The sequence below is a fragment of the Panthera onca genome, chromosome D4 (genome assembly GCF_046562875.1).
Source record: "Panthera onca isolate mPanOnc1 chromosome D4, mPanOnc1 haplotype 2, whole genome shotgun sequence".
Taxonomy (NCBI): domain Eukaryota; kingdom Metazoa; phylum Chordata; class Mammalia; order Carnivora; family Felidae; genus Panthera; species Panthera onca.
Genome location: NC_138351.1, coordinates 57,774,513 through 57,800,065, shown reverse-complemented (window position 1 = coordinate 57,800,065; position 25,553 = coordinate 57,774,513). Strand labels below are relative to the sequence as shown.

General features: G+C 42.7%; 1 protein-coding gene across 7 annotated transcripts in view; it reads right to left on the bottom strand.

Annotated features, from left to right (window-relative positions):
- The window catches only part of UNC13B (unc-13 homolog B), a 253,576-nt gene that overhangs the window by 33,230 nt on the left and 194,793 nt on the right, over positions 1–25,553 (bottom strand). For 5 of the 7 annotated variants that reach the window (XM_060609385.3, XM_060609386.3, XM_060609383.3 and 2 more), the window contains 3 exons: positions 5,399–5,445; positions 2,929–3,007; positions 312–386 (listed from right to left, as the gene is read on the bottom strand). In XM_060609385.3, the coding sequence (XP_060465368.3) occupies positions 312–386; positions 2,929–3,007; positions 5,399–5,445 (201 nt within the window). Of the gene's footprint in view, positions 1–311; positions 387–2,928; positions 3,008–5,398; positions 5,446–7,950; positions 7,974–17,117; positions 19,634–19,725; positions 19,847–25,553 lie in introns of those variants that run through there. The other 2 variants (XM_078436712.2, XM_060609381.3) reach the window with 1 other exon arrangement.

The following is a 25,553-nucleotide window of genomic DNA, read 5'->3' as shown; positions in this document are numbered from 1 at the left end:
GTGCTCCTGGTCATCCAAGAGAGATCTGACCCAAATGCTACATCTGAACCTTTTCCCAGCATTCAAGCTTTCTAGGAAAACAGAGGGTACTAGGCCCACCATAAAACCCTGAGTTCAGTGGTCACATACTCCAATATAAGACTTGGGCTTACCTCTGTTCTGACCCCTTGCCTCTTTTAGTATGGAAAACTCAGACACAAAGCTATTTATCTGTTTCATTAACAATGTGTGCCTAACATTCATGAATTCTCAGTTAGAGTGGCTACCAGTCTTTAGGCCAGTGAACTCATGACAGCCCGTGGGTCACTTACCAGCTCTTCATCTTTGAGAGATGTGCGTGTAGCCATTGCAGAAGTAATCCCTGCCTTCCGGGACTGGACCAATGACTATGAGAGAAGACCGGCTGTCAGCCCTGGCTACTGCCAAGGGCTGGCAAATTCCTGGCAAAGGAGTTTCAGTGACCAAAGTGATTTGACTGCTTGACTTACTACCTTCTGATTTTACTGTCATTCACAGGAACCACCCATGGGTAATAGGTGATAAGAGTACCAAACAAACTGAGGGTTGACAGACGATGGGGGAGAGGGGAAAGTGGGTGACAGGCATTGAGGAGGGCACTTGTTGGGATGAGCACTCGATGTTGTATGGAAGCCAATTTGACAATAAATTATATTAAAAAAAAAAAAGATCCAAAACACAAGGCCCTTAGGAGACTATTCTAACAATGTCAGAATGACACTTCTCTTAGGGTACCTATCATCCAAAGACTCTCTCTTTCCTTCACTCTTTTTAGGTTTCCCACCCCTTGTGTATAGGAAGACAAAGGAAAATGACAAGTTTAGAATTATAGTAGGAAATACATCATTAAGAATAGAATAAACTATGACATAGCCACATTTAAGAACCATCACTGAGGGGTGCCTGGGTGGCTCAGTCGGTTAAGCGTCAGACTTCGGCTCAGGTCATGATCTCACGGTCCGTGAGTTTGAGCCCCGCGTCAGGCTCTGTGCTGACAGCTCACAGCCTGGAGCCTGCTTCAGATTCTGTGTCTCCCTCTCTCTCTGACCCTCCCCCATTCATGCTCTGTCTCTCTCTGTCTCAAAAAATAAATAAACACTAAAAAAAAAAAAAAAAGAACCATCACTGAGAACAACTTCATGCTATCCTTTATCCCTGGGTACCACCCCTTGCCCACACAATCCCAGGTGGCTATAGAGGCCAGCAGCCCAAATGAGCAAGATACTCAGCTAAAGGGGCAACATAACCACAGTCAAATCAACCAGGGCAGGGGGTTAAGTCTGAGAGCTGGGACTGCTCTGCTAGCTAAGCCCTTGTGTAGAGGGGCCTCATGTTATCTGCCAAACCCAAGCTTTAAGAACAGCCCCCGGAGGGTGGACACTGGGTAGGCAGGAAGTGTATCAGCCTAAACAGGAAAAACAGTTGGGAAGGGCCCCGGGTGGTTTGAGATTCTTAAAGAGGATGGAAAGGGGCTCTGGAAACACTCACCATAGCCTGTGCAGAGGAGAGCAGAGAAAGGAACAACAGGATGTTAAAGCCACCCCCAAAAGCATGAAAAAACTAGCAGAGGCAACTGGGAGGTAGTCTTCCCAGTAGTCTGATCCATGTAGGGTACAACATCCCAACCCCCTCTGCCTCTATCCACTAAAAATTATCTTCAATCCAGCCAGCTATCCAGCACCTAGAGCTTCTACTCTAAGGAGAGTTATGCCAGAAAATGAAATATAGGCAAGGTTAAAATATGGAGGATGAAAGTAACACATGACTAAGATACTGCTATCCAACTAGTTAAGCAAAGAAGAGCTGGTGTACAAAAAGGTGGGGTGGGGTAGAAGCAGAGAAAAAGTATGAAAAGAAAAAAGAGATGCAAGATAATGAAATAAAGTAATAAAGAAGAGATGACATCAAAACTCATCTTTATCCAACCAGCTTGATGGTAAAAAGAGAGGTATATTAGAAAGGAGGAAAAAGAGAAAGGAAAAGATACACAAGCAGTAGGAAAGAAAGGAAGGAAAGAAAAAAACAAACAACAAGAGAAAATGGCAGAGGATATTTCCATTCAGCCAACTAAGGAGAGAGACACTAGTAGAGGGGAAAAAAGCAGGAAATGAAGGAGAAATGGGAAAAGGAGTGCATAGAAAAAGCAAAATAGACTGAATGGGGGGTGGGGACAGAAAACAGGAGCAGAAAATGGTACTAAGAAAAGGGGTTCAAGTCTTACTGAACTTCTAGCTTTTGAGCTCTAGGATTGTGGGGGACCCTGGCCCCCACTTCACCCCTCACTACCCACTAGGCTATGCAAAATTCCTTGAGTTGATCCTGCCACAGGAGGTATAATCCAAGATGGGAGCTTCCAGTCATCCTGGAGGTCCTGAGATCAGCTTTAACTCTTAAGCCTGTTTCAATTCAATTCTACAATTTTTTTATCATTACCTCTCAGTGCCAGACTCTGAGTTAAGTACTAGGGACACAAAAATACTCCAGCAAGTCTATGTCTTGGGAGGAGACCATCACTTTATCTTTAAGGAGTAGCATCAGTGGTGCTCATTGCTAAACTCAATGATATAGGTCAGGGCTAGAGGCAATTTCCATTCCAGGTCATCAAAAGAGGCTACAGAGAAACCCAGAGGAATAAGATACCTAGAAGACAACTCTGGTTTGAGATAACCCAGGTTTGAGGGCCCAACCTATAGTTCCAGGTAGGAGCTTTAGCTAATGAAGAACCTGGGGCTCTAATAAGGAAATAAGGTCCAACTAAGGTCTCATCACTAAGTCTCAGTAAAGCTTTAAATGATTGATCTTCAGACCAATATCTGTCACTAAATGGACCACTACCAGTCCTGATAATATGCCATGGCCTAATGGGAGATACCCAAACCCTATAGCCTAAGTCTTCAAAGAGTCACTCACCAGATCACTGACAAGTGGCAGTGGCTTCTTTCTACGTAGATCTGGCATGCTGTCAATGCCATAGAGCCCTCCAGCTGGCCTAAGGGGAGAAGAAAATATGTCAAGACTTGTTATGGCAGGTTCAGTGTTCTATTCTCCTTGCTCACCCTCTCCCCAGAGGAAGATGAACTGATTTCCACCATATGCCTTTGAGAGGGGTAAGGAAGACACAAAGTGAGAGAAATAAAACCATGGAATGATGAGCAATGGAATCTGCTCTCGGGGTGCCCCTCCATGTTTCCTTCTATAATTTCAGCCAAAAACAGAGAGATCTTTTATCCCACAAGGACTCTTCAAGGCACCTCTGTTTACTTGAAGGCCCTTGTGCTGCATAATGCAAGGAGGGAATTGGTAGTTAAGAGGGCCCCTCCCTAGACTCAGGCCACAGACTCTGCTCCCCAAAGATAAGTGTTTCCTGGCCTGTGCTAGAACAGAGCCCACAGGAATGGCTCTACAGAAGAGCTGCTGCCTACGTGAGAAAGACTGCTAATGATATGTAGAAGGAGACTTTCTCCATCCTGAGTAAAAGAGTCACCACTTCTGTCCATTCAAGCATCCTGAAGAAAAAGGTCTCCATGGAGAGGAGCTTGCATAACCAAGTGGAGGGAGGATAAGTGGGATAGGAGACTTCCAAATAACCATTTAGAGGGGGAAAGAAACAAAATTTAGGAAGGAAACAATAAAAGGACTCTGAAAGTTTGGCCTAGCCCTGTGGATACATCAGCAGGGACCAGGAAAAAAAAATTACAGTTGGAGCAACTGGAGATTTCTAAAACTTTTATACCATTTCTATGCATTCTGTTGTTCTTTGCCATTTCTTCCATAATTATATGAATAAAATTACAGAGAACATCCTGGAACACCATTCTCACAATGAGATAACCCGGGTTTTAGACCCAACTTTTCTACTAACTCACTCTATGTCCTTTGCCAAAATTCCTTCCTTTCTTTGGGTCTTGACGCCAATTCTATAAAACAAGGGGAATGAACTACAAAATTTTTCCAACCTTTTAGGAGTTGTCATTCCGAACCTCAAAGAAAAGAACTCATATACTTGGCTTTAATGAAAAGAAGGAGATGGGGAAGGTGGTAAGATAGTTACATGGTACACCATAACCGATCTAAAAAGAGACATGCTGCAGAAAAATAAGTACTGCCAGCAAGCTATATAGGTAAAGAATGGAGCCATAAATTAGATCAAGGCCAAGAGTTGGAACAGACAAGCTGCTATGTTGATTTCTAATAAACTAGGTTCCTGAGCACAGGAAATGAACTTTGCTTTCAATGAGACTACCAGAGCTAGGGAAGTTCTCAACTTGTGACAACTTCTAAGGACTAAGCTGAAGGAAAGATGACAGGAAGGCGTTTAGAAAATCAGTGCATGGCCCCATTTAAAAATAGCTTAGATATTTCCATTATCATGTATGTATTTTATAATCATTAGAAAAAAAAGCTAAAGTCCTGAGGAAGGGCTTGTTGAAGTAGCAAGTTTGTGGCTAATTCTAAAAACTATACTATGCACCACTCAAGGTTCTTGCAACATAAATGAGCTTTAGACAAGAGAAGGATAGCTTATTCCCATGACCTATTAAAACACACACACACACACACAAATCACAAGGAAAAGGAGTATGTAAAAATTTAGTAGGTAACTTTATGATCTGTTCTTATTTCTTCCCTGATCATGAGGGAGAGAAGGCAGCCACTGGAAATTATTATGTCAGAAGAACATACGTCTTATGTCTTTTATGGGACAAGGAGAAAAGGAAGATCCTGAGAAATAATGGACAGTGTATGTGCCAGGGAGAGGTGGGGGAGGGCACTTAAACTCTTTTCTCTCTTGGGAATAGTCAGTTATAGACAGCAGTTGAGCAGCTGAAAATGACTCTTTGCTGCAGTCACATGGGTGTGAAACTCCGAAACAAGAAGCACAGACAGAACACACAGAGCTCCTAAGGGATGCTACTTATGTCTTGACAAGAGTAGAATGGAGTAAGTAGGTGACTCACAACAGCTGAAGCAGGACAGAGCCCAGAGAGTAATCTAATCAGCTACACTATCAACAATGGAATAAAAGAGAACTGTGTCAAATGCAGATATTTTTCTAGTTTCCTCTTTTATACCTAAAAGGGTTATCACTAACTATGATGCATTGAATCAAATTCTAGAGGCAAAGATAGGGAAGCCCCAAAGCTCCCTCCCCTGCTTCAGGGGAACCATGCTATAAAGCTCTGTCTTCTGTCTTTGAGGAGTCAATCTGCAAAGTTCTTCCCTCTCCTCAGAGAACCAACCAATCCCTATAGCAGAGCCTCTTCTTTCCCAGGATCCAACTTATGGAGTGTTTTCTACTGTTTCTCAGGGGGAAGCTAGAAGCAGCATGAGAGACTGTAAAATCCACAGAAACCTAGAAACCTTGTAGGGAATCACTTACCCTCCTGGGAGCCACTGGGGCAGAGAGGGGTTACCATCGTCTGGAATCTTTAAAAAGAGATAGAAAAAAAGTTAAATCCTAGAAAAGATGGGAGACAGCCATATTTCTTTGGTCAGGCAGTAAGCAGTAAAGTAGGAATCTCAGAGAAGAGTAGGTCACATACACAATGTGGTGACATAGCCAGACTGATGTCTAAGCAAATGCCCTGATGAGCCAGAGCAACAAGCAGGTTGCCAAAATGAGTGCTACTTTGTCTCCCTTCTCCCCAGTGAATAGGAAGGATATAAGGTCAAGCTCTAAGGCTAAGGTCCACTGGGAGTGTGAGAACTATCAGAACTTCTATCTCCCTCACACAATTCACTGGTATATATAACAGTAAGCCAAGGCCAAAAAAACAAAAAGATCCAGTTAGGCTTCCAGGCCCCGCTTAAGCAAAAGGACCACTTCATATAGAGTCTGGCCTTCTTCTAGTTATATTCCTAAATTCCCTTAGCTATCACAGAGTGGCGACTTGGTTCTTCTGGACTCCCATCTCATCTTGTGATTTGACTTTGTTCAGGCTTCCTTGAAGCCCTAACTCACAGACATTCTACATTTGATAAGGTCTCTATATATGACAAGAAAACCCAGGGCAGGTTGGATACTTAGATTATCATTCTGGTGCTGTTTATGAGCTCTACAATGAGAAGTTGAAAACTGAGGTACCAAATAATTCAAAGAAGAAACTGCCTGAAAACAGTTTTTAAACGTTTCTCCACAAACAAGCAAAAAACCGAAACAAAAACAAACAAAAAACCCAAAAACAAACATTAAAAAACACACACACAGAAAAAAAAAAACAAAGCAGTGTAGACAGAAAGTTCCAAAGCTTCTAGGGCTTTCTAGAGAACCAATGGTAAATGCTGTTTAGGCTCAAACAGAGCTAGTGCTAGCAGGTCTGGGGCTTTGTGCCCCCTTCTTGTCCCCTAAACTCCCCAAAACTTTCCTGCCTCCTAAAGCCTGGGGTCCAGTTAACTATCCTGGACCAAATGTGCTCTAGGACAAGGGAGACAAAGTAAGGTATTTAACTTGTACAGGGGGTAAAGTTTTGGGAGGGCCCTGGCTGGGAGAAGTTATGGATAAAATTAGGTAAAACAGAGTAGAAAAGGGAGAGGTAGGACAGGCATGGTGTTGGGTAATGTAAAAGTGGGTAAGAATTACCCTGGGTCAGCAGTAAGGCTCAAGATGAACTTTGGATGTAAGACCCTTCTCAGACCGTTCTCAGGTTGTCTGGATTCTAAGTAAGCTTATCTGCCTATTGACTACAGCCCTTCACGAACCCATTTTACCTTATCTGGCTCTTGCCCTGGTTCTGTGGGTGAGATGATACTGGCAAAAGGACAGCCAGGCCCCAAAGGAAACCAGAAGTGGATAATGCAAGTCCCCTAAGGTTGCTTTTGAGGGGTAGCCTATCCCTAAATCCCCAGATCCTACCACACAGAACTTACCTTCCCTTTGGAAACAGTCACTGTACTGAGGAGATTTTTATTTCCTACCTAAAATTAGATGTTTGCCAGAAACCACTGACCTTAAGGAAACAAAGTCACAAAAAGTCTCTGGGAACCAGGGTTCAACAAACTCAGATCATACACATTTCCTGTGCTTAGAGGGGACAGTGGGTCTGCAGAAGCCTGCAGACAAAAGCATAGAGCATGCACACATAGGTACTGAAGGAGGGTTGTGAGAATGAGAGGTGGTCTAGATAAAGTACCTACAGCGGGTACATTCATAGACACAACTTATGCCTGAGAGAAACACAAGGTGATCATGGATCCTGCACACAGGGCGATAAAGCATGTGCGCACACCCATTCGAAAAAGGATATTCAGTGTTCACCCGGGCCTGAATCACAAGCAAAAGCAAACCCTCACGGTCTTCAAGAACCAGTGCACAGCATGATTTATACAATGCATTCACATGGCATGGGGGAACCACATCACAGGTCTACAGAAGCTTGTGTTCACAGAGAGACCAAGAAACCTGCTCAGAAGCACAAAGCACATTCACACTTAGGGCCCCAGGCAAGAGGCACAAAATGCCTACAGCAATTCCTGCTCTCAAATACAAAGTGTATGCATGCTGGGCTCAGCAAGGGTTTACAGCATATGCCAACCTGCAGCAACAAGCAAAAAATGGACAAACACTGTGCAAAATAGAAGAGAAGGCAATCAGTGTTTGGGGGAGTCAAACTGAGTACAAGTATAAGCACACACATGCTACATTGAATGTGCACCATGCTGGCACACACATTCTCACACTGTGCTCCAGGGATGTCTGCAGGAGCATACACAAAAATGGAGCATGCCCACAAACTGCTTTTAGGAAAAACAGACTATCTACATGAGCCAAAGCTCAGAGGCACAGATCACGTGTGTGTGTGCGTGCATGTGTTCGTCCACACGCACACGCGCGCGCACACACACACACACACACGCACACACACACACACTGTGCTCAGGAGAGAAGGGTAGAAGATAGACAACACAAAGGACCCAAAGGGCCAGAGGCACAACCTGAATGGCTCCTCGCTTTCCTTCTGCAAGGAGAGAGAAAGCAGGGAAAAAAGGGCAGAAAGGTTAGTAGATTCAGTCCCATAGCACGGAACCCAAAGAAAATGCTAGCTAAACCTTAAGGGACATGGAGGAAAGGAAGAGATCCTCTGAACAACTGGTTAGTTCACAGAGCCTAACTCCAAGAATCCTTACCTCCCCTATTGACTGGCCCCTCCTTTTAGTTTAGACCATTCCTGGTTTGGCTACTCAAACTAAAGGACAAAGCCTGCCTGGGGATTTCAATCACCTTTCTTCCCTTTCCAAAGTGGCCTGCATGCAGCATCAAGGAAACCAGTGCCACACACTTTGTTACCAAGGGCCACTCCAACAGGCTATCTGATCTGCGCTAAGCACAGAGGGAGTTCCTTCCTTGGAAGCTACATGAGCGCACTCTGGATCTGGGATAAGTCCTCAAACGCCAAAGGCCTGGTGACTGAACCCTTTCCATTTCACAATGCAGGCCATGCATTTGCCCAGTAACCCTGGCCTGTTTTCCCAAAGCCTGAGTTAAGTTAGGCCAGGTTAAGGCCTGGAGTTAAGGCTAGGACCGGGATACTCAAAGGCCATAGTTGGGGGCATCCACTGGCCACTGACCTACAAAGTTACCATGATCTAGATGACAAAACCGTGATGGCAACTCCAGGCCTAATTATCTATTAAATCCAGAACAATTCTCCAAAGGAAATTGATGCTTCCAGAAGGGCTTTAGCAAGTCACAGAAAAGGAAGATAAAGTCCAGAAATTACTCCTCCTAATCATCAGACTACATTGTCTCTAGGCCACATATGGATAGCTCCACAGGTTTCCTTCTCTAAGGCAAGTACATTCACCTGGGCTGATCAGCTACCCTCTTTCTTTTCCCTCCCTTTTAAAGATCCACTGACATTACATAACAAGTAAAAGGGAGAATCATAAAAACTAATTCCTAAGTTTCCAATTTTTCAGCTATTTTTGATGACTTAATGGGTCACCCGACCTGACAGAAGAGTTAATTCAGGAATAGGAATCCTCCAAAACAGTGCAGCTATAGGAAGGTGAATGCGATGCAAAAGACACTTGCTGGAATGGGTCATATCTCTCCTACATTTACACCCACCTCCCTTATTGTATTCTGCTGTCTTTGAAAATGAAAATTAGGCAAGGAACACTTTAACTGACCCTGTGATTCAAATTGGAAAGGTTTCTCTCCTCCTCCACTATCTTGAAAATACACTGTATACATCATGTCAAAGTTACTTTGTGTCTTTCTGTTCTCCCCAGAGTTCCCCATAATACCTAAGAATCTGCTGACAAGGCTGTCAAGGCTCTCCATATATATATATATACAATTTTACCCTTGTAGCCTGAGGGCTTAGCACATCTCCCAGCATTTTTATGTAGTTAAAGGAACTGAACTTTGAGGACTTAGAAAACAACAGCTTCTCAGAACATGTCTTTTGCCAATCACCAGAGAAAAACGTAGGTCTGTTAGCCAGTAGCCTGTACCATATTCCAGACTGCAAGGAACTGCTGTATTAGCTCTTTAGTTTGTCCCACCGACTAGACAAATATAACAAAACCTTTTCTTTTCTTTTTTTTAAATTTATTTTTGAGAGAGAGAGTGCGCACATAAGCAGAGGAGATGCAGAGAGAGGAAGACAGAGTATCTAAAGCAGGCTCCATGCTGACAGCAGAGAGCCCGACGTGGGGCTCGAACTTGCAAACTGCGAGATCATGACCTGAGCTGAAGTAGAACGCTTAACCAACTGAGCCACCCAGGTGCCCCTCTTTTTTTAAAAAAATGCTTATTTTGGAAAGAGAGAGCGTGCACGCTGCGACTGGGGTGGGGGGGGGGGGGTGAGGGGCAGAGAGAGAGGAGACAGAGGATTGTAGAAGTGGGCTCTGCCCTGATAGCGGAGAGCCCAATGTAGGGCTGGAACTCACCAACTATAAGGTCACATGACCTGAGCCAAAGTGGGGCTCTTACCCGACTGAATCACCCAGGCATCCCACAAAACCTTTCTTGTTAAGAGTCAAACTTTTTGTGCTTCCTAACTTCTTAAAATGCCTTAATATTTTTCTACTTAGATTTAGTTTTCAGTTTAAGTGCTATATGTCTAGGGAAAAAAAAAAAAAATTGCCTGACCCCTAAGAATGATAGCACTCTTCCAGACAGTCCATTTTATAAGGAAGGGACATACTTCCTCATCATTAAAACAATCTTAACTCCATTGTAGTTGGGAATGAAAAGACTTGAGGCCCTCCACTAATATGAGCCTGCATTTCCTTACCTGTAAAAAGCAGATAAGAACTCTACCTCCTAAAGTTACAGCAAGGATTCATTTCTTCAACAAGTACATATTGAGAACCTACTACACACTAGGTACTGTCCTCAGTGCTGGTGATGCAGCAGAGAATGAAACAAACTCCCTGATCTTGATAAGTTTCTATTCTAGAGTAGGAGCTGATGATTAATAATCATGAAGACAATGAAAGTAGCTAACATTAAGTGAACACATCATGTATCTGACATTTTATTAGAGTAAGCTCATTTATTTCTCTCAACAACTCTACTGGGTAAATACTATTATCTCAATTTTTTTGTTGATTAACTGAAGATTATCACAGAAGTTAAAAAACATGCCTAAAGTCACAGCAAGTGGCAAAGCCAAAATTTAAAACAGGCATTTGGTGCCAGGATCTGTAGAGACTCTGCTGCAAACTTCAGGTAAGGGTAAAAGATAATGCCCCTGTGGTGATGCTACAGTTACTATTAAAGTTTTACAAAAGGTTGTCAGGAAGGCCTTATTGATAATGTGACATCTAAGCAGAGACCAAAAGGAAATGAGTGAAGAAGCTATTCAGAGTTCTAGGAGAAAAGTACTCCAGTCAGAATATACAGCAAGCCCAAAGCCTGAGGTGAGAGCATAGCCGGTGTGGAGGAACAGCAAGTCTGCAATAGAGTACTGGTTCAAATAGGGCTCTGCAAGCTCATAAGCACTTTAGCTTTCATTCTGATACTGAAAAATCAATGGAAGCTTTTGAACAGAGTAGTGATATGATCTAACTCATGTTTTGTAAGGATTACAAACTCTGATTGCTGTGGGGAAAACAGACTGTAGAACAAAGGTAGAAGCAGAGAGACAAGTTAGGCTATGAAATCATCTGGGTAAGAGAAAATGGTGACTTAGACAAGGATAGTTAGTGGTTAAGGCAGAAATAGTGGTAAGCTTTAGGTTACCTTTTAAAGGGAGAGCAGGCAGATTTACTAACTGATTGGATGTGGGCTATGAGAAAAAAGGAAAAGCCAAGAATGACTCTACGGATTTGGGCCTGAGCAGCTCTAAGAATCAAGTTGCTGTTTACTGGTAAGATGACTATAGGAAAAGTTGGTTTGGCAGGGGCTTGGGAAAAGGACCAGGAGTTTGGTTTTGGTATGTCGAATCTGATACGCCTATTTACTTCCAAATAGGAATGTTAAGTAGATGTAGAGTCGGGTGTTCATGGAAGATGTCTGGGCCAGAGATATAAATCTGGGAATACTTATAAAACTCATCATATTGAAAGAGATTATCTAGACCATGAGTATGAATAACAAGAAATCAGGATTGAATCCTGGGATGCTACAAGATTGGGAAAATGAGGGGGGGACCAACAAAGATGGTGAAGAAGGAATGGTCAATATAGAACTGGGGAAGAACCAATACAGAGAGGTGGTCTGGAAACAAAGTGAAGAAAGTTTGTCAAAAAGAAGCACCTGAGGCATAAGGACAGACTAAAAGATCAATGGAATAGAATTGAGGATCCAGAAATAAACTCTAAAATTTACAGTCAGTTGATTTTTGTCAAGCGTGCTAAGACCATTCAATGGAGAGAGTTTTTTTCAACAAATGGTGTTTGAATATCCATATGCATATGAATCAAGTTGGATCCCTATCTCCCAAACACCACACAAAAATTATTTCAAAATGGATCATCGACCTAAAAGAGCTAAAACTAAACAACGTTTAGAAAAAAACATAGGACGGGTGCCTGGGTGGCTCAGTGGGTTAAGTGTCCAACTTCGGCTCAGGTCACACGATCTTGCAGTTCATGAATTCAAGCCCCACATCAGGCTCTATGCTGACAGCTCAGAGCCTGGTGCCTGCTTTGGATTCTGTGTTTCCCACTCTGCCCCTCCCCACTCACACTCTGTCTTTCTCTCTCTCAAAAATAAACGTTAAAAAATATGTTTTTTTAAAAAAGAAAAAAACAAGGTTACTTCTCTGCAACCTTGGATTAGACAATGGTTTCTTAACTAGGAAATCAAAAACACAATCCACACAAGAAAAATATATATTGAATTCCATCAAAATTTAAAACTTCTGCACTCTATTTCATACCCATTATAATGGCTATCACAAAAGAGAGAGAGAGAGAAAGAGAGAAAGAAGTAACAACTGTTGGCAAGGATGTAGAGAAATTACAACCTTTGTGCACTGTTGGTAGGAATGCGAAATGGCGCAGCCACTGTAGAAAACAATATGGCAATTCCACTTCTCGTTATGTACCCAAAGGAAATGAAAGTGAGGATTCAAAACTGATATTTATACACCCATGTTCACGGCAGCATTATTCACAATAGCCAAAGGGTGGAAGAAACCCAAGTGTCTATCTACAAATGAATGGATAAACAAAATGTGGTATATATACACATACAACGGAATACCATTCAGCCTTAAAAAGAAAGGACACATGCTACAACATGGATGAACCTTGAGAGAACATTATGCCAAGTAAAATAGGCCAGCCACAAAATGACCAATATTGTGTGATTCTACTTATATGAGGTACATAGAGTAGTCAAATTTAGAGAGACAGAAAGTAGATGTGGTTGCCAACGATTTGTGGGAGAGGAGAATAGGGAGTTAGTTTAATAGGTACAGAGCTTCAGCTGGGGAAGATGAAAAAGTTCTGGATAATGGATGATGGTGATGGTTGCACAACAACATGAATAAACTTAAAATGTTTAAAATGATAAATTTTATATCATGTATATTTTACCACAATAAAAAAATTTAGGGGTGCCTGGGTGGCTCGGTTGAGCATCCGACTCTTGACTTTAGCTCAGGTCATGATCAAACCCCGCATTGAAGCTCCATGTTCCTCATGGAGCCTGCTTAAGATTCTCAGTCTCTCTCTCCCTCTGCCCTTCTCCCCCACTTGTGCATGTTCTGGTTGAAAAAAAAAAAAAGTTAAATAAAACATGTATGCTTCAAAAACTCCATCAAGAAAGTGAAAAGACAAAGATTGTGGGAAAATACTCACAAATCACATATGTGATAAGGGTCATGTTCCAGAATATATAAAGTTGTCTTACAACTCAACAACAAAAAGACAACTCAATTTGAATAGACATTTCTCCAAAAAAATATAAAAATGGTCAATATGCACATGAAAAGATGCTTAACATCATTAGCCACTAGGGAAATGCAAATCAAACCACAGTAACATACCACTCACGTCCAGTAGGATGGGTAAAATAAAAAAACACAAACATTAATAAGTGTTGGCGAGGATGTGGAGAAATTAGAACTCTCATGCCTTGCTGGTGGGAATGTAAAATGGTGCAACCACGCTGGAAAACAGTCTGGCAATTTCTGAGAAAATGTTAAACTCAAGAGTTATCATATAACCCAGCAATTCCACTTCTAATATATACCCAAGAGAATGAAAAGATGTCTGCACAAAAACTTGTACACAAATGTTCACAGCAACATTATTTGTAATAGCCAAAAAGTAGTAAAGAACAAACCAAATGCCCATCAAATGATGAATGTAAACAAAATATAGTATATCCATATAACAGAATATTATTCCAACCACAGTATCGATACATGTTACAACATGGTTGAATCTTGAAAATATGCTAAGTGGAAGAAACCAGTCACAGAAGGCCACATGTTATATGAATCCATTTATATGCAATGTCCAGAATAGGCAAATCCACAGAAACAAAAAGTCAATTAGTGGTTGCTAGAGGCTGGAAGCAAAGGAGATTGAAAAGTGACCACTAATAGGAAAGGAGTTTCTTTTTGGGGTGATAGAAATGTTCTGGAGTTGATGGCTGCATAATTTGGTGAACATACTAAAAAAACAAAAAACAAAAAACAGTAGTTGTGCACTTTTTAAGGGTGAACTTTATGGCATGTAAATTATAACTCAATAAAGCTATTAGAATGAAAAGACAGACATAATCAATTACGTCAGGTTGCTGATTGACTGATTAAGAGGAGGACTAAAAATGAACCAGGAGTTTCGCAGTATGGTGGTCATCTGATGGCCTTGACAAAAGCTATTTTGGTACAATAGTAGAAATAAAAGAATCGAATTTTTATATAATGCATGTGACAGTACTTAAAACAGTGCCTATGTAGTCTCCAAAAGAGAAGATAAGGGATGAAAAATAAGAACTCAGTGGTAAGCTACTAGTAACCTTAGGCCCTAAAATGTTCCAAGCAGAGCAGTGAAGAAAGGGAAATCTTAAATGTTCCATTGTGGTAGTAGCCACTGTTACTAATATTGAATCAGTTTACCAGCTTAGGGTGGCTACTGTTCTGGACTCTGTAACAAAAGTGTGTGGGTGAAAGGCTGTTCTTTGTGCTCACCTTGCTCCATTCTTCCTGCGCTATGGAATGTTGCTGGAGTCAGGCCTAGACCCAGCACCCTCCACCGCTCCCCCTGGAGCCCACAGGCCAGACTTGATCTTGGCTAAGACCCAGAACTTTGGCTTGCTTTCTTACTGGTGCTTCAGAAAACCTACCTTGTCTCATTATCACTGCTGCCGCCACCACCTGCTTACCACAGCTACCACAAGATCCTGCATTACCCACCAGGGTATCAACTCAGAAGGGAAATTTGCAAGCTGAAAAATCAGCCCAAGTGTGTTGGGTGTTCATGCTAACATCGACCACCGACCAACCAACCGCCAAGGTTAAAGGAGCTGGTAAGGAAGTACTGCTTTGATATTTGTTGTTTCTATTGTTGCTGTAATGTAAAAATTTCTAAATGCCCAGTGAGAAGGAAAAAGGGCTGCAAAGTTAAGTGGAGAAAGAAATCCCTTACAGCTGAGGAATTATAGAAAGCTTTCTGGAAGAGGTGATATTTTTTTGGCTATACAATGAAGGACTAAATTTTGCTAGGCTGATTTGATGAACACAGCACCTTAGACTAGAAGGAAGCATCTATATGCGAATATGCTGAGAACAGAAAGTACAAGGTGAATTTGTGAGACAGCAGGGTTTCCTTTTGGGTGGAGTATAGTGGGACAAAGAGATAAGCCTGCAAATGCAAACTAGAGACCAACTGTAATGGTCCTGAATGCCAAGTGAAGGAATTTAGACTGACTTGTCCGTCCGTCCTTCCGTCCGTCCTTCCTTCCGTCCTTCCTTCCGTCCGTCCTTCCTTCCTTCCTTCCTTCCTTCCTAAGTAGGCTTCACATCCAGTGAAGAGCCCAGTGCAGGACTTGAACTCACAACCCTGAGATCAAAACCTGGGCTGAGATTGAGTCGGACAAATAACCAAATGAGCCACCCAGGTGCCCCTAGACTTTTTGGATAAGCTATAAGGAGTAGATCTAGGGATATTTGAAAGGAGCATGTGATTTTTTTAATTTTATGACGGTATTACATTCATTATTCAGATTCTAAAAAACATAAAAAGATATACAGTGGGAAAAAAATTTATTTTTCATCCCATTAGTTTTTCACCTAGTACTTTTCCCTAGGGGCAATTAGGTATCAGTCTCCTATGTATCTTTGTTAGATATCCTACACAAACAGACACAGACACTACGGGTCTGTATATTCTTTCCCTCTCTTTTTTCTACAAATGTGGGGCATCTTATACATACTGTTCTGCACCTTGTTTTTTTCATATGGCAATATGTCTTGGAGATATCTCCATTTCAGTAAAGAGCTACCTTATTCTTTTTATAGCTATATGGTACTGTATCCCATTGTTAGGGGGTGCCAGTAAGTTATTTAGCCAGTCTTTCTTAACAAACATTGTTTTTACTCTTTGCTACTAAAAACAATGCTTCAAAAATAGAACACATGTCCTTTCCACATGTGAAAATAAACCTGCCGGATATATTCCTGGAAGTGATTCTGGGGCTCAAAGGGTATGTAGAATTCTGATACATTTTGCCAAACGTCTTCCTTAGAGGTTATACCAATTTACACTCCCATCCCACCAGCAATGTATGAGTGCCTGTTCCCTCACACCTTTGTCAACACAATATGTTTCATAATTTTAATTCTCCCTTAAGAACATTAATCAGGTTATATGCATAAGAGGACAACCCCATTTACATTCAAAACTGGATGAATACAGCATATGCTCTTTGGATAAATTTAATTTTGATTGGGAGAAATAATTTTAAAACTACATTATCTCCATGCTGCCTAGAAAAAAAAAAGTTCTCTCATTTCTTGATTCAAAACCATTCCATTCTCCAATTTAGGTGAGAAGCCTTTAGCTGGAGATGGAAGAAAAGGAATATGACCTGTGAAAGGCAGATGGCTCTTGGGCAGGGAAAGCACTGGACAGCTTCAAGTCGAAAATAAAGTTCTGTGTGAAGTCCAGTACTGGGAAGAAGAAAGTTCAGGATAAGGGATATTCCTACAATGGCCCATCAACTCCTGGGGAACTAGCAATCTTATCTCAGCAAGAAACCCATGAAAAGAATAATTTTAAAATGCAATATAGGATTGCATCAGCCCCTCTAGTGCCTGTGAGCAACATGCCCATTCCTGCCTCCTACACACCAACTTCACACTGGAATATCCTAAAAGTCCTGCAGCTGTAAACTACTTCTGCCCACATGTTCCTCCCTCTTTTAAAAAGGTAGCTTCTAAAGCCGCACCCACCCCCAAAAGATTGGAAGTTCTGTTTGAGATAGGAACCCCTTTCCTGTTGCTTTAGACCCTCTTTCACTCCAGTTCCCACAGGATTAGTTTAAAAATCTGTATTCAAGTAATTTAGACGGATTTAAGCTGTGGGCCTCCCCCATCACCTTGTGAAACTCACCACCAAGCTGGGTCTCACACTTGTCTGATGGAGACCATACCCAGCCAGCTGTGACCCCATTAAACATTGATTTGGAATACCTGACTGTATGTCTTCTACTGAGAGATGGTTTGCCTTCTGTACTAGCTCGTGCAAAAGTTTTTTCTGTCTCAGTCTTTTCTCTCTCAGAACATTTTTAAAGTTGTTGATGCACTTGTTGAGGTAGATGGTCTCTGCACACACTTGCTCTAGGCTTAGTCTGCCCTGCTTGGGAGATTCAGGCCTGGAACAAGTTTCATTTCCCAGACATGGAGCCAGAGCAAAACCTGACAACGCGTATGCAATAGGCGAGGAGTTAGAAGCCAGAGAGAAGTTGCTGGGATCCTGAAAGGTTTGGTCTCTCTGTGAAGAGATGCCCACTCCACCAGAGACCACACTGAGCAAGCTCTCACTCTCCTGACTCCCAGGGCTCTCCACAGAGAAATCCTGAGCACCCTCTGAACTCAATGTCCCAAGAAGTCTATCACTGTTCTCTGACTGAGAACCACTTTCATTGCTTTCCAGGTCCTCAGGACTGATGGACCCACTATTCTCAAGCTTCTGAAACACACCCTGCAGAGCTGAACGAAAGTGATGAATTGCTCGGCCCAGCTTGCTTTTGTAAAACTTAATTTCTAGATCTTCATCCTCCTGCGAGCCAACCAGACCACAGGAGGACTTTTCAAAGACATCTTTAAGGACCTGAGTAGCATGTTCCTCCTCCTCATTCAAGTCAATATGAACCATGTCACTGAAAGTCTCAGGCCCTATGATAATTTCCTCCATCATGCGATCACGGCTCAGAGTTGCAAACCTTCTGGACTTGTCTGTCAAAAGATCCTCAAGCTGCTTTGAGCTTAGAATATCAAGCCCAGCTTCACAGGCCAGGAGCTCGTCTTCTGTCTTCAGCAACCCAGACAGTGACAGACAGCTGCCAGCCTCGCTTTTATTGCTGCAGTGGTTTTCTCTTTTTCCTACACTACATACTTCAAATCCTTCGCTGGACTGTTTGAAAACCTGGGATGTCCCAGAACCCTCTTTTGAGATTAACACTAGGGAAGGTTCCTCAAATTGATGGAAGGTGGACAGAGTAGTCTCTTTCCCTGTCAGCTCACCACCACAACTGTCAGTGATAACTTGGGAGGTTCCTAATGTTCCTTTTACTTCATCTCCTGGCTTAGACACATCACTTGACTTTATGAAATTATTCTCGGGTGGGAAGGAAAGGCCTTGCTGCTCAGGGGTTTGAGGTTCTCTGCGTTGATTTTGAGCCCTCATTTGAGATGCTCCTGTTATGGGTCCTGTGTCCCCTGTTTCCATCTGAAGAAGTGATCCATGCTGGTTTAAAGAATTTGAATTATGATCCTGAAGTTGCTGCAAAAATGACAGAGACTCCTTTGGGGGATTCTTATAGCACTGTGGCCAGCTTGGTTCTTCTTTGGTGGCAATCCGGACCCCTACACTCTGCAAAAGGATGGATTTCTGCAAGATGAAGTCTCTGTGCTCTAGATGGGCAAGTTTCACAACAGTAGGCCTGGGGGCTGGGGCTTTGCCTGCCCTGTAAGCCTCTTTGATGTACCTGTTGCACTGCATGCCATTAACACAGAGGTGCATGGCCAGGAAGCTGTGCACCAGCTCCATGGTATTTTCCCCATCTTGCTCTGGAAGTCCATACAGATACAGAATGGCTTCTTCACTGGGTCTGTCCACATGGGGTTCCTGGGCCTTTTCCCCCACACATACCTTAGGCAGAGAGCTGCTGCCCACCTGCAAGCCTTCTATTTCACTCAGAACTGAGTCTACACAGCTAGACACTTCATCCACTGAACCCCGGACTTGGCTCAAGTGCTGCTGCAGTTCAGCAATTTCAGTTTGGAGACGGCTGATGCCTTGTAGCTCTCTGATTATATAGTCTACTATATCCCCCAAAGGCTCTCGCTGTTCACAGCTGCAGCCTTGGTGAGGGCCTCTGGACAAAAGGGACTTGGCTTGATTCCTTTCTGAGGGCTCTTGACAGCTTGTGCTAATGCTGACAGATGAGAGGTCCTGAGAGCCCGACCCTGAAGCACAGGCAGTGGAGCCCAGAGGAAGCTGACTGCTGGTCTGCTGCTCAAAGCTGCAATGCTGGGCCAGGCCTCCATCTCTATCCCCACTAATGGCTGAGGCGGTGGACCCACAGTGAGGGAGCAGGGAGCTGTCCTCTGGTAAGGATTCAGCAGGGCCTGAGGACTTGCTCTTGATGCCACACATAGTCTCTGACTTAGCCTTATCTGGGGACAGCCTGGAGGAGGGTCCCAAGGTGACCATGATTTCCTCCTCTGACTCTTGCAACAATCGTTTCATTTTTTCCCTCAGGGTCTGAGGGATTCTCTGCTTCTTCCTTTTATTTCTGGTCAGAATGCTTACCAGAGATTGTCCTGGAAGGCAATAACCTGCCCTAGTCTTTTCAGTCTATTTCTAGCAATTAAGGCTGGCTGATGTTTTGGGCTTAGCCCACAGTGCTGCCTGGAATGATCCCATGTGTAGTCTCCAAACCCGGCACATGTCCCTGGATCCTGGTTTGACTCTTATCCTGTAGCTAGTGAAAAAGGAAAATAATGCACTCAGGTCAGAAAGCAGCAGAATAATTTTAATCTGAATCAAACTGTCAAGCAGGAATAAGAATATTACCTTCTAAGACTGTAGAAGTCAACCCTGACCTATCTCCCAATGCTGGCCTTAAAGGCTGTAGGCAGTCACTTCTCTTTCCTTGGCTTCCCATCAGAGAAATGATGTATCAAGTCATTGTGTTCTGGGCAAATACCCAAAAACATCAAGATTAAGACAAACTCCTGGGAAGTAGGTGGGTAAGGTCAGTGAGTGACTGAACCTTTACAATTCAACAATAGAGTCGGGTTCAGGAATGAACAAATAGATGTTTAACTACCAAAGCTCAAATTACATACACAGTGAAAGACAAAGACAAGACATGCAATGTTTATTTTCCCAGTTGGTTGTTCTGGTGAAAACTCAGCAACTCAGATGTTGGTTCCTGCCTGTGCTTATAGCACAAAGTGTTTTCCCTTTGCTCAGTGGGAGCAACCCTTCACTTGGAGAAAAGACCATGGCAAGTATTTCAAACTTGGAGAAAAAAAGTTTTCTAAACTTAATTCTAGAGTAAGGTGGTATTATGTAAGCATAGTCATTGTCCAGACTCAGGAACATTAAGCATGTTTGGATCTGGAGGGGCATGTGGCCAAAGACACACATGTGGTGGACACACAGCAGGGAATGAAGGAGGCTCAGGAACAGCCTGGAGTCCTGAACTCCGTTTAATAGTCCCCAAGGGCTTGGTGCAGCCTAATCAACACACAGGTTTGGCTTTCCTCCTCCACAGTGCATCTCGTCTAATGCCTCTTTCAGAGCACCAGGATAAGTGATTTTCCAGAGTAACAGAGGATTGCTCTAGCCCTCTGGCCTAGAGAAAACAATGCATAGGACAGGAAGCAAGTTGGTTATATCAGAGGGCTCCAAAGTCCTTTGCTGTTCTCCAAAAAGGTGAAGACAGCTTGCCACCAGACTTGCCCCTAATACCCTAAGCTACCAGGGACTACCACAGAGGTAAAGATGACTATTACCTTATATGGGGTGGTTATCCATTTCCTTTTTACTGGAAACATGCAAAGTGTAGGGAAGGAGCAGAGTATAAAGTACAAAGAGAAAAGCTAAGAGCCCAGGAATGCATGGGACTGCCAATACTTTCTGCCTCTGCTAGGTTACCCTGGGAGGGGTAAGACTGGTTGGTGGGAGACATGTAATCCTTCATGTTCTTCAGTCGGAGATGATTTCCCCATTTTCTAGATTTGATCTGTATTTCTAAATTGTCTCAACTCCTGCCTCCCTTTCTTTTTCCCAGTACTCAAGTTAACCCCAAAAGGGGAAAATTGCCTGGGAAGAACACAAGCTGACAGCTCCCACAGGAATTCATTTTAAGGAAAGGTCACCATCTACAGTTTGTGGGCTTAAAAGTTAAAAGCACTGTGCTTTCCTAGACTAGGAAGAATCAGAAGCATGAGTCACAAGACTTGGGATAAAGATCAAACTGACCCCTTTTACTGGAAATAACTAGGCCAAGAACCAAAAGTCAGAAACTAGATTAATTCCCACTTCATGTCTTCCCTTTTTCCCTGTAGCTCATCTAAAAATTCTGCTCCATCTAGGAATTCCTCACCTAAGGTCACCTAAGGATGCTACCCATTCTGTGAGGCACTGCAGAGGCCAAATTAATGCCTTTTAAGCACTGTTGATTTACTCCTATGTCTCAAAGGGCCAGGATCAGCTATATCCCTAATCAGGCCAACTCACTGTACTCTGTGACAGGGGGAGAGAGAGGGATAAAGAGGAGATGTTCTATATGCACAACCAGAACTGCTGGGTCTTAGGATTAGTGCCTAGCTGTCTAAACAGCACAGGTACCAATTCTAAGACTGATTCATCAAATTATTCCTTCTCTCCTTCCACAAGTGCACATCTGTATTTCCAAAGCTACCCTCTTTTACTCACCCCAACTGTGCAAGGTCTAGGTGCCTCTGCTTTGGTCTTGGTATCTTAGCTTTGAACAAGGTCCCTGGCCCAATAAGGACTGGAACTGGTAATCAGCCTTTCAAGTTTGTCTCAAAGAGAAAGACTGCTTACTGAACCAAGATGAAAGTTCTGTGTATGACCAGACCACATGAAGCCATGAGCGAGTTCTACTAGATTGAAAATCAAAAGACTTAAGTCAGGTCTTGCTTCACCAATGATCCTGGATTAAACACCTGACTTCTCTGTTCCTTAGTTTCCTCACCTGTACAGTAGGGAAAATAGTCACAGGAATGTTACGAAGCATGCCACCACCCATAAAAGGTATGATTTGAGTAAACCATGACTTCTATCCTAGCCCCAAACTCCTATCTTTCCTAGTCTCTTTTTATGGTCTGTAGCACTGCCTGCAATCATACCACTGACATGTGTCATTCTTTGTTAATCCTATTTTCTTCTAGAAGTTTTTTTTTTCTTTTTCCTTAAGATTAAAAAAGGAAGCAAAACATTCAGTTCCCAGTATTTTGCTCAGGTGACAAGGGGCTTGCCATGTTCCCTCAGGCAGTCTGAAAGCATGCAGAAGGGACAGATACCTATAGGAGGCAAGTTTTTCTGTTCAAAGGCTGGTGAGGCCCAGAACCCATTGCCAGGTCTTCCAAGACCAGCCCCATTTAGGTCCAGAGAAAGCAGCTTTTCAGGAACAAAAATGAAACTGATTCTCCCGCTATTGCTTCAATGCAGGCCAGGTTAACTTCAGGCCTATTTGTTTTTCAGATCAATACTCCAGATAGGCTTGGTTTAACTTCCTAGACAGTCTTGCCAGCTGTCCCCTCCAAGAGTGCAGTGCCCACAACACTGTCTGGCAAGTCATACAAGGGGCAAATGGCATAGTCACTATGTTCAGGGTCTTTCCCTACAGCCTCCTGAAGGACTGAAGGCAAAGCTGCCTGGTTTCCTACGTTACTAACAAATAGGAAATTTCCAACTAGAGCTGCTATAGCAACTTCTTCCAGCCTCAAAGAAAGATGCTTGCTTCCATATTAAACAAACTCTCCCCAAACCTTCTTATGAATTGGTAATCACTACCCTGGATGAACTTAAGAATCACCTTCTGGGGATATGGGTTCCCCAAAGGCACCAAACCCACTCAGTCATCCAGATATTTAGGTTTTGAAGCAGAGGACAGAGTTCAATGTAATGCCCAGAGAATCAACCAGTTACTTTGCCCAGAACCCAATAGGATACCAGAAGCCAGAATAGGCTAAAAGGGCAACCCTTAGGGCCAAGAGGCCCAAGTCAAGTCCACCTACTCCCCCAGCCTCTCTTTGCTACTACTGTCCACAGGAATAAAATAACAAGGGCCAAAGAATGAGGACAGTTTGACGTCTAAATCAATTCAATTGACCTGTCAGGCACCAAGCTATGTGCCAGGAATGTAAGACACATGGTCCCTGCTTTCTAATATATTAAGGTTTGGAGAAGGAAATAGGCATATTCACCATCACAAAATAAAGCAAAACATGTTATAATGCAAGTTGTAATAAACAATAGATAATAGACATTAATTCCAATGATGGGGGAATGGAGGGGCAGTGAGAGGCCCAGCAAAATCAGGACAGGGAAAGCCATAGAGAAGTAATATTTGAGCCAGAATGGGATAAAGAGGCATTGGGGTCCACCCAGCTCAACTTGACCCTCTGGACTCCTTCAAGATACCCAGAGCCGTCATTCTGCCCCGTCCTATTAGCCTATCTACTCTAGTCAACTTTTCAAACTTCATACACACACTCTAAAAAGTGACCACACCTTTCTCCTTTCTGCTATCTTTCTAAGGAATGACTAAACCTAGGAAAAATAAGGAAACCCTTTCAAGGGATATCTCCGTTTGAAAAGGGAACACATCAAAATAAAATAAATAAATCAAAAGTAGTAAGCTTCAACAAGAGAGCTGAAAACTATGGCAGGGAATAAACCCTTAAATCGCATCAGCACCAACGTACCAAAAAAAGTCAAGAAGAAAAAAAAACAACTCAGTTTTCTGAAATGGCTGATTCTTTTGTGTCTTTCTCTACCTTACCAAATAAATGTGATTAGGAATGCGAGTATTCCTTGTAAAATTGCTTCTGACCCAAATCTTGGCTGGGAGGAAACAGCTGGGGACCTCTGGGAACAGGCCAGAACTCTGTATATGTATCAAGCAGCCTCTCACTTTGTGTGAAACAAGCCCAGAAGGCAGAGAGCTAAGAACTCTGACAGCACCTCCCACCTCCCTTCTATAGAGGTCAGATCATTCCTGGGCCATTTACCAATTATGTTGCATGGCTAATATGGTGGGAGGAATGGATTTCTAGGGCTACAACAGGTTTGGGTACTTTTAGGATGTTAATCTTTGGGAAAGCACCAATGCTTACAAAGATTCCTGTCAGAGAAAGTGATCAGGGTCGCGTAGTATGAAAAGTGAGATTAGCCAAAGGGAATAAAGAATGCCCTAGATTAAATGCATCACAAGGTCCTTAGGTACTATAGTTCCTAGGACAGGCCATCCTTCCTCATCAGCAATAGGAGGAACTCCATTTATAGGCCAGAAGCTGGACACGGTAAAAGAAAGAAAACCTCAAACATTGTATACAAGAGAGGAGACAGAACCTCTGGTAACATACAGTACCATAAGGGAGGATGCAGCCTTCAAAGGGTTGGAATATCAAGACCTCAAAATGAAGAATGAATGCCAGTCATGAGAGCTGGGTATTCTTGCCCTGCCCTGCGCTCCCTTTCAGCAGTACCAAGGTTTACTATACCAAGGAATATAACCAACCATAAAGCAAATACATATGCACCCAGAATCAGATACTCATGACAAAGACTCTCTCCTTTGATCAAACCTGAGTCAGGTTGCTCTGAGTCCTCTTTCTGACAAGGCCCCTGACCTTCAGCTCTGTTTGTTCAGTCCACTTTTAGCAAGAATCCTGCTGGGTCAGTTTAGTGAAAATTCTTCACCTTTGATATCTGACCAAATTCCTTAACCACCACCTTGGTGTGCCTCCAGCAAAACTCCTGTCAGGTCAGTTTAGCCAGACTTCCCCTTATCCTTGATGTTTCCTCTTAGTAATTTTCCATTCACTGACCCTCACCCTGTTCCTTAGCTATAAATTCTCAGTCTTCCTTGTATTCAGAGTTGGGCTCAATCTCTCTCCCTTACTGCAATACCCCAATGTAGTCTGCCTTACAGCCTTTAAAAAACGTCACAACGTTTTTTTCTTAAGCATCATCATACTTTTTTCCATACTACTTCAAGGTTCTCATGAATAGACTGAAGAAGGCATGTGAGCAGGTATGTCTAGCCTCTAAAAACTACCCCCTCCCCACAAAAAAACCCACATTCTCTATCTCCTTACTCTGCTGTAGTTTCTTCAGAGAACTTATTACTACCTACCTGATACATCATATATTTGTTTGCTTGTTTATTATGTGTCTCTTTCCCCTACCTCTTTATTCTGGAATGTGAGTAGAGACTGTTTGGCTCACTGCTATAGAACTGTTTTGCTCACAGCACCTAGAACAGTGCCTGGCACACAGGGTGCTCAAAACAAATTAAATCTTACCATTGAATAAAAGGAATCAGAACACCAAATCAGAGAAGTTTAGATTTGAAAGAGACTCTTATACAGTACTAGGCCTGGAATCTCATACTACATTGTGATCTAGCCTATGGAGTAGTTTTGTTTAGCTATCACAGTGTTTTCCTAAATTTTAAATGTGAAAGTCTTTTAGGGAGGACAGCTATTCTAGGTTCTCAAAAGTTCTATTACCCAAGTTTAAACCCTTCACCCAAAATGATACCCTTGCTTTTGTTCATCTGTTTTACTTTGGCAGCCCCCTGAATGGGAGGTTCTTGCTTGAGGACTCACAGTGGATGTGAATTCCATTACAATGGAAGC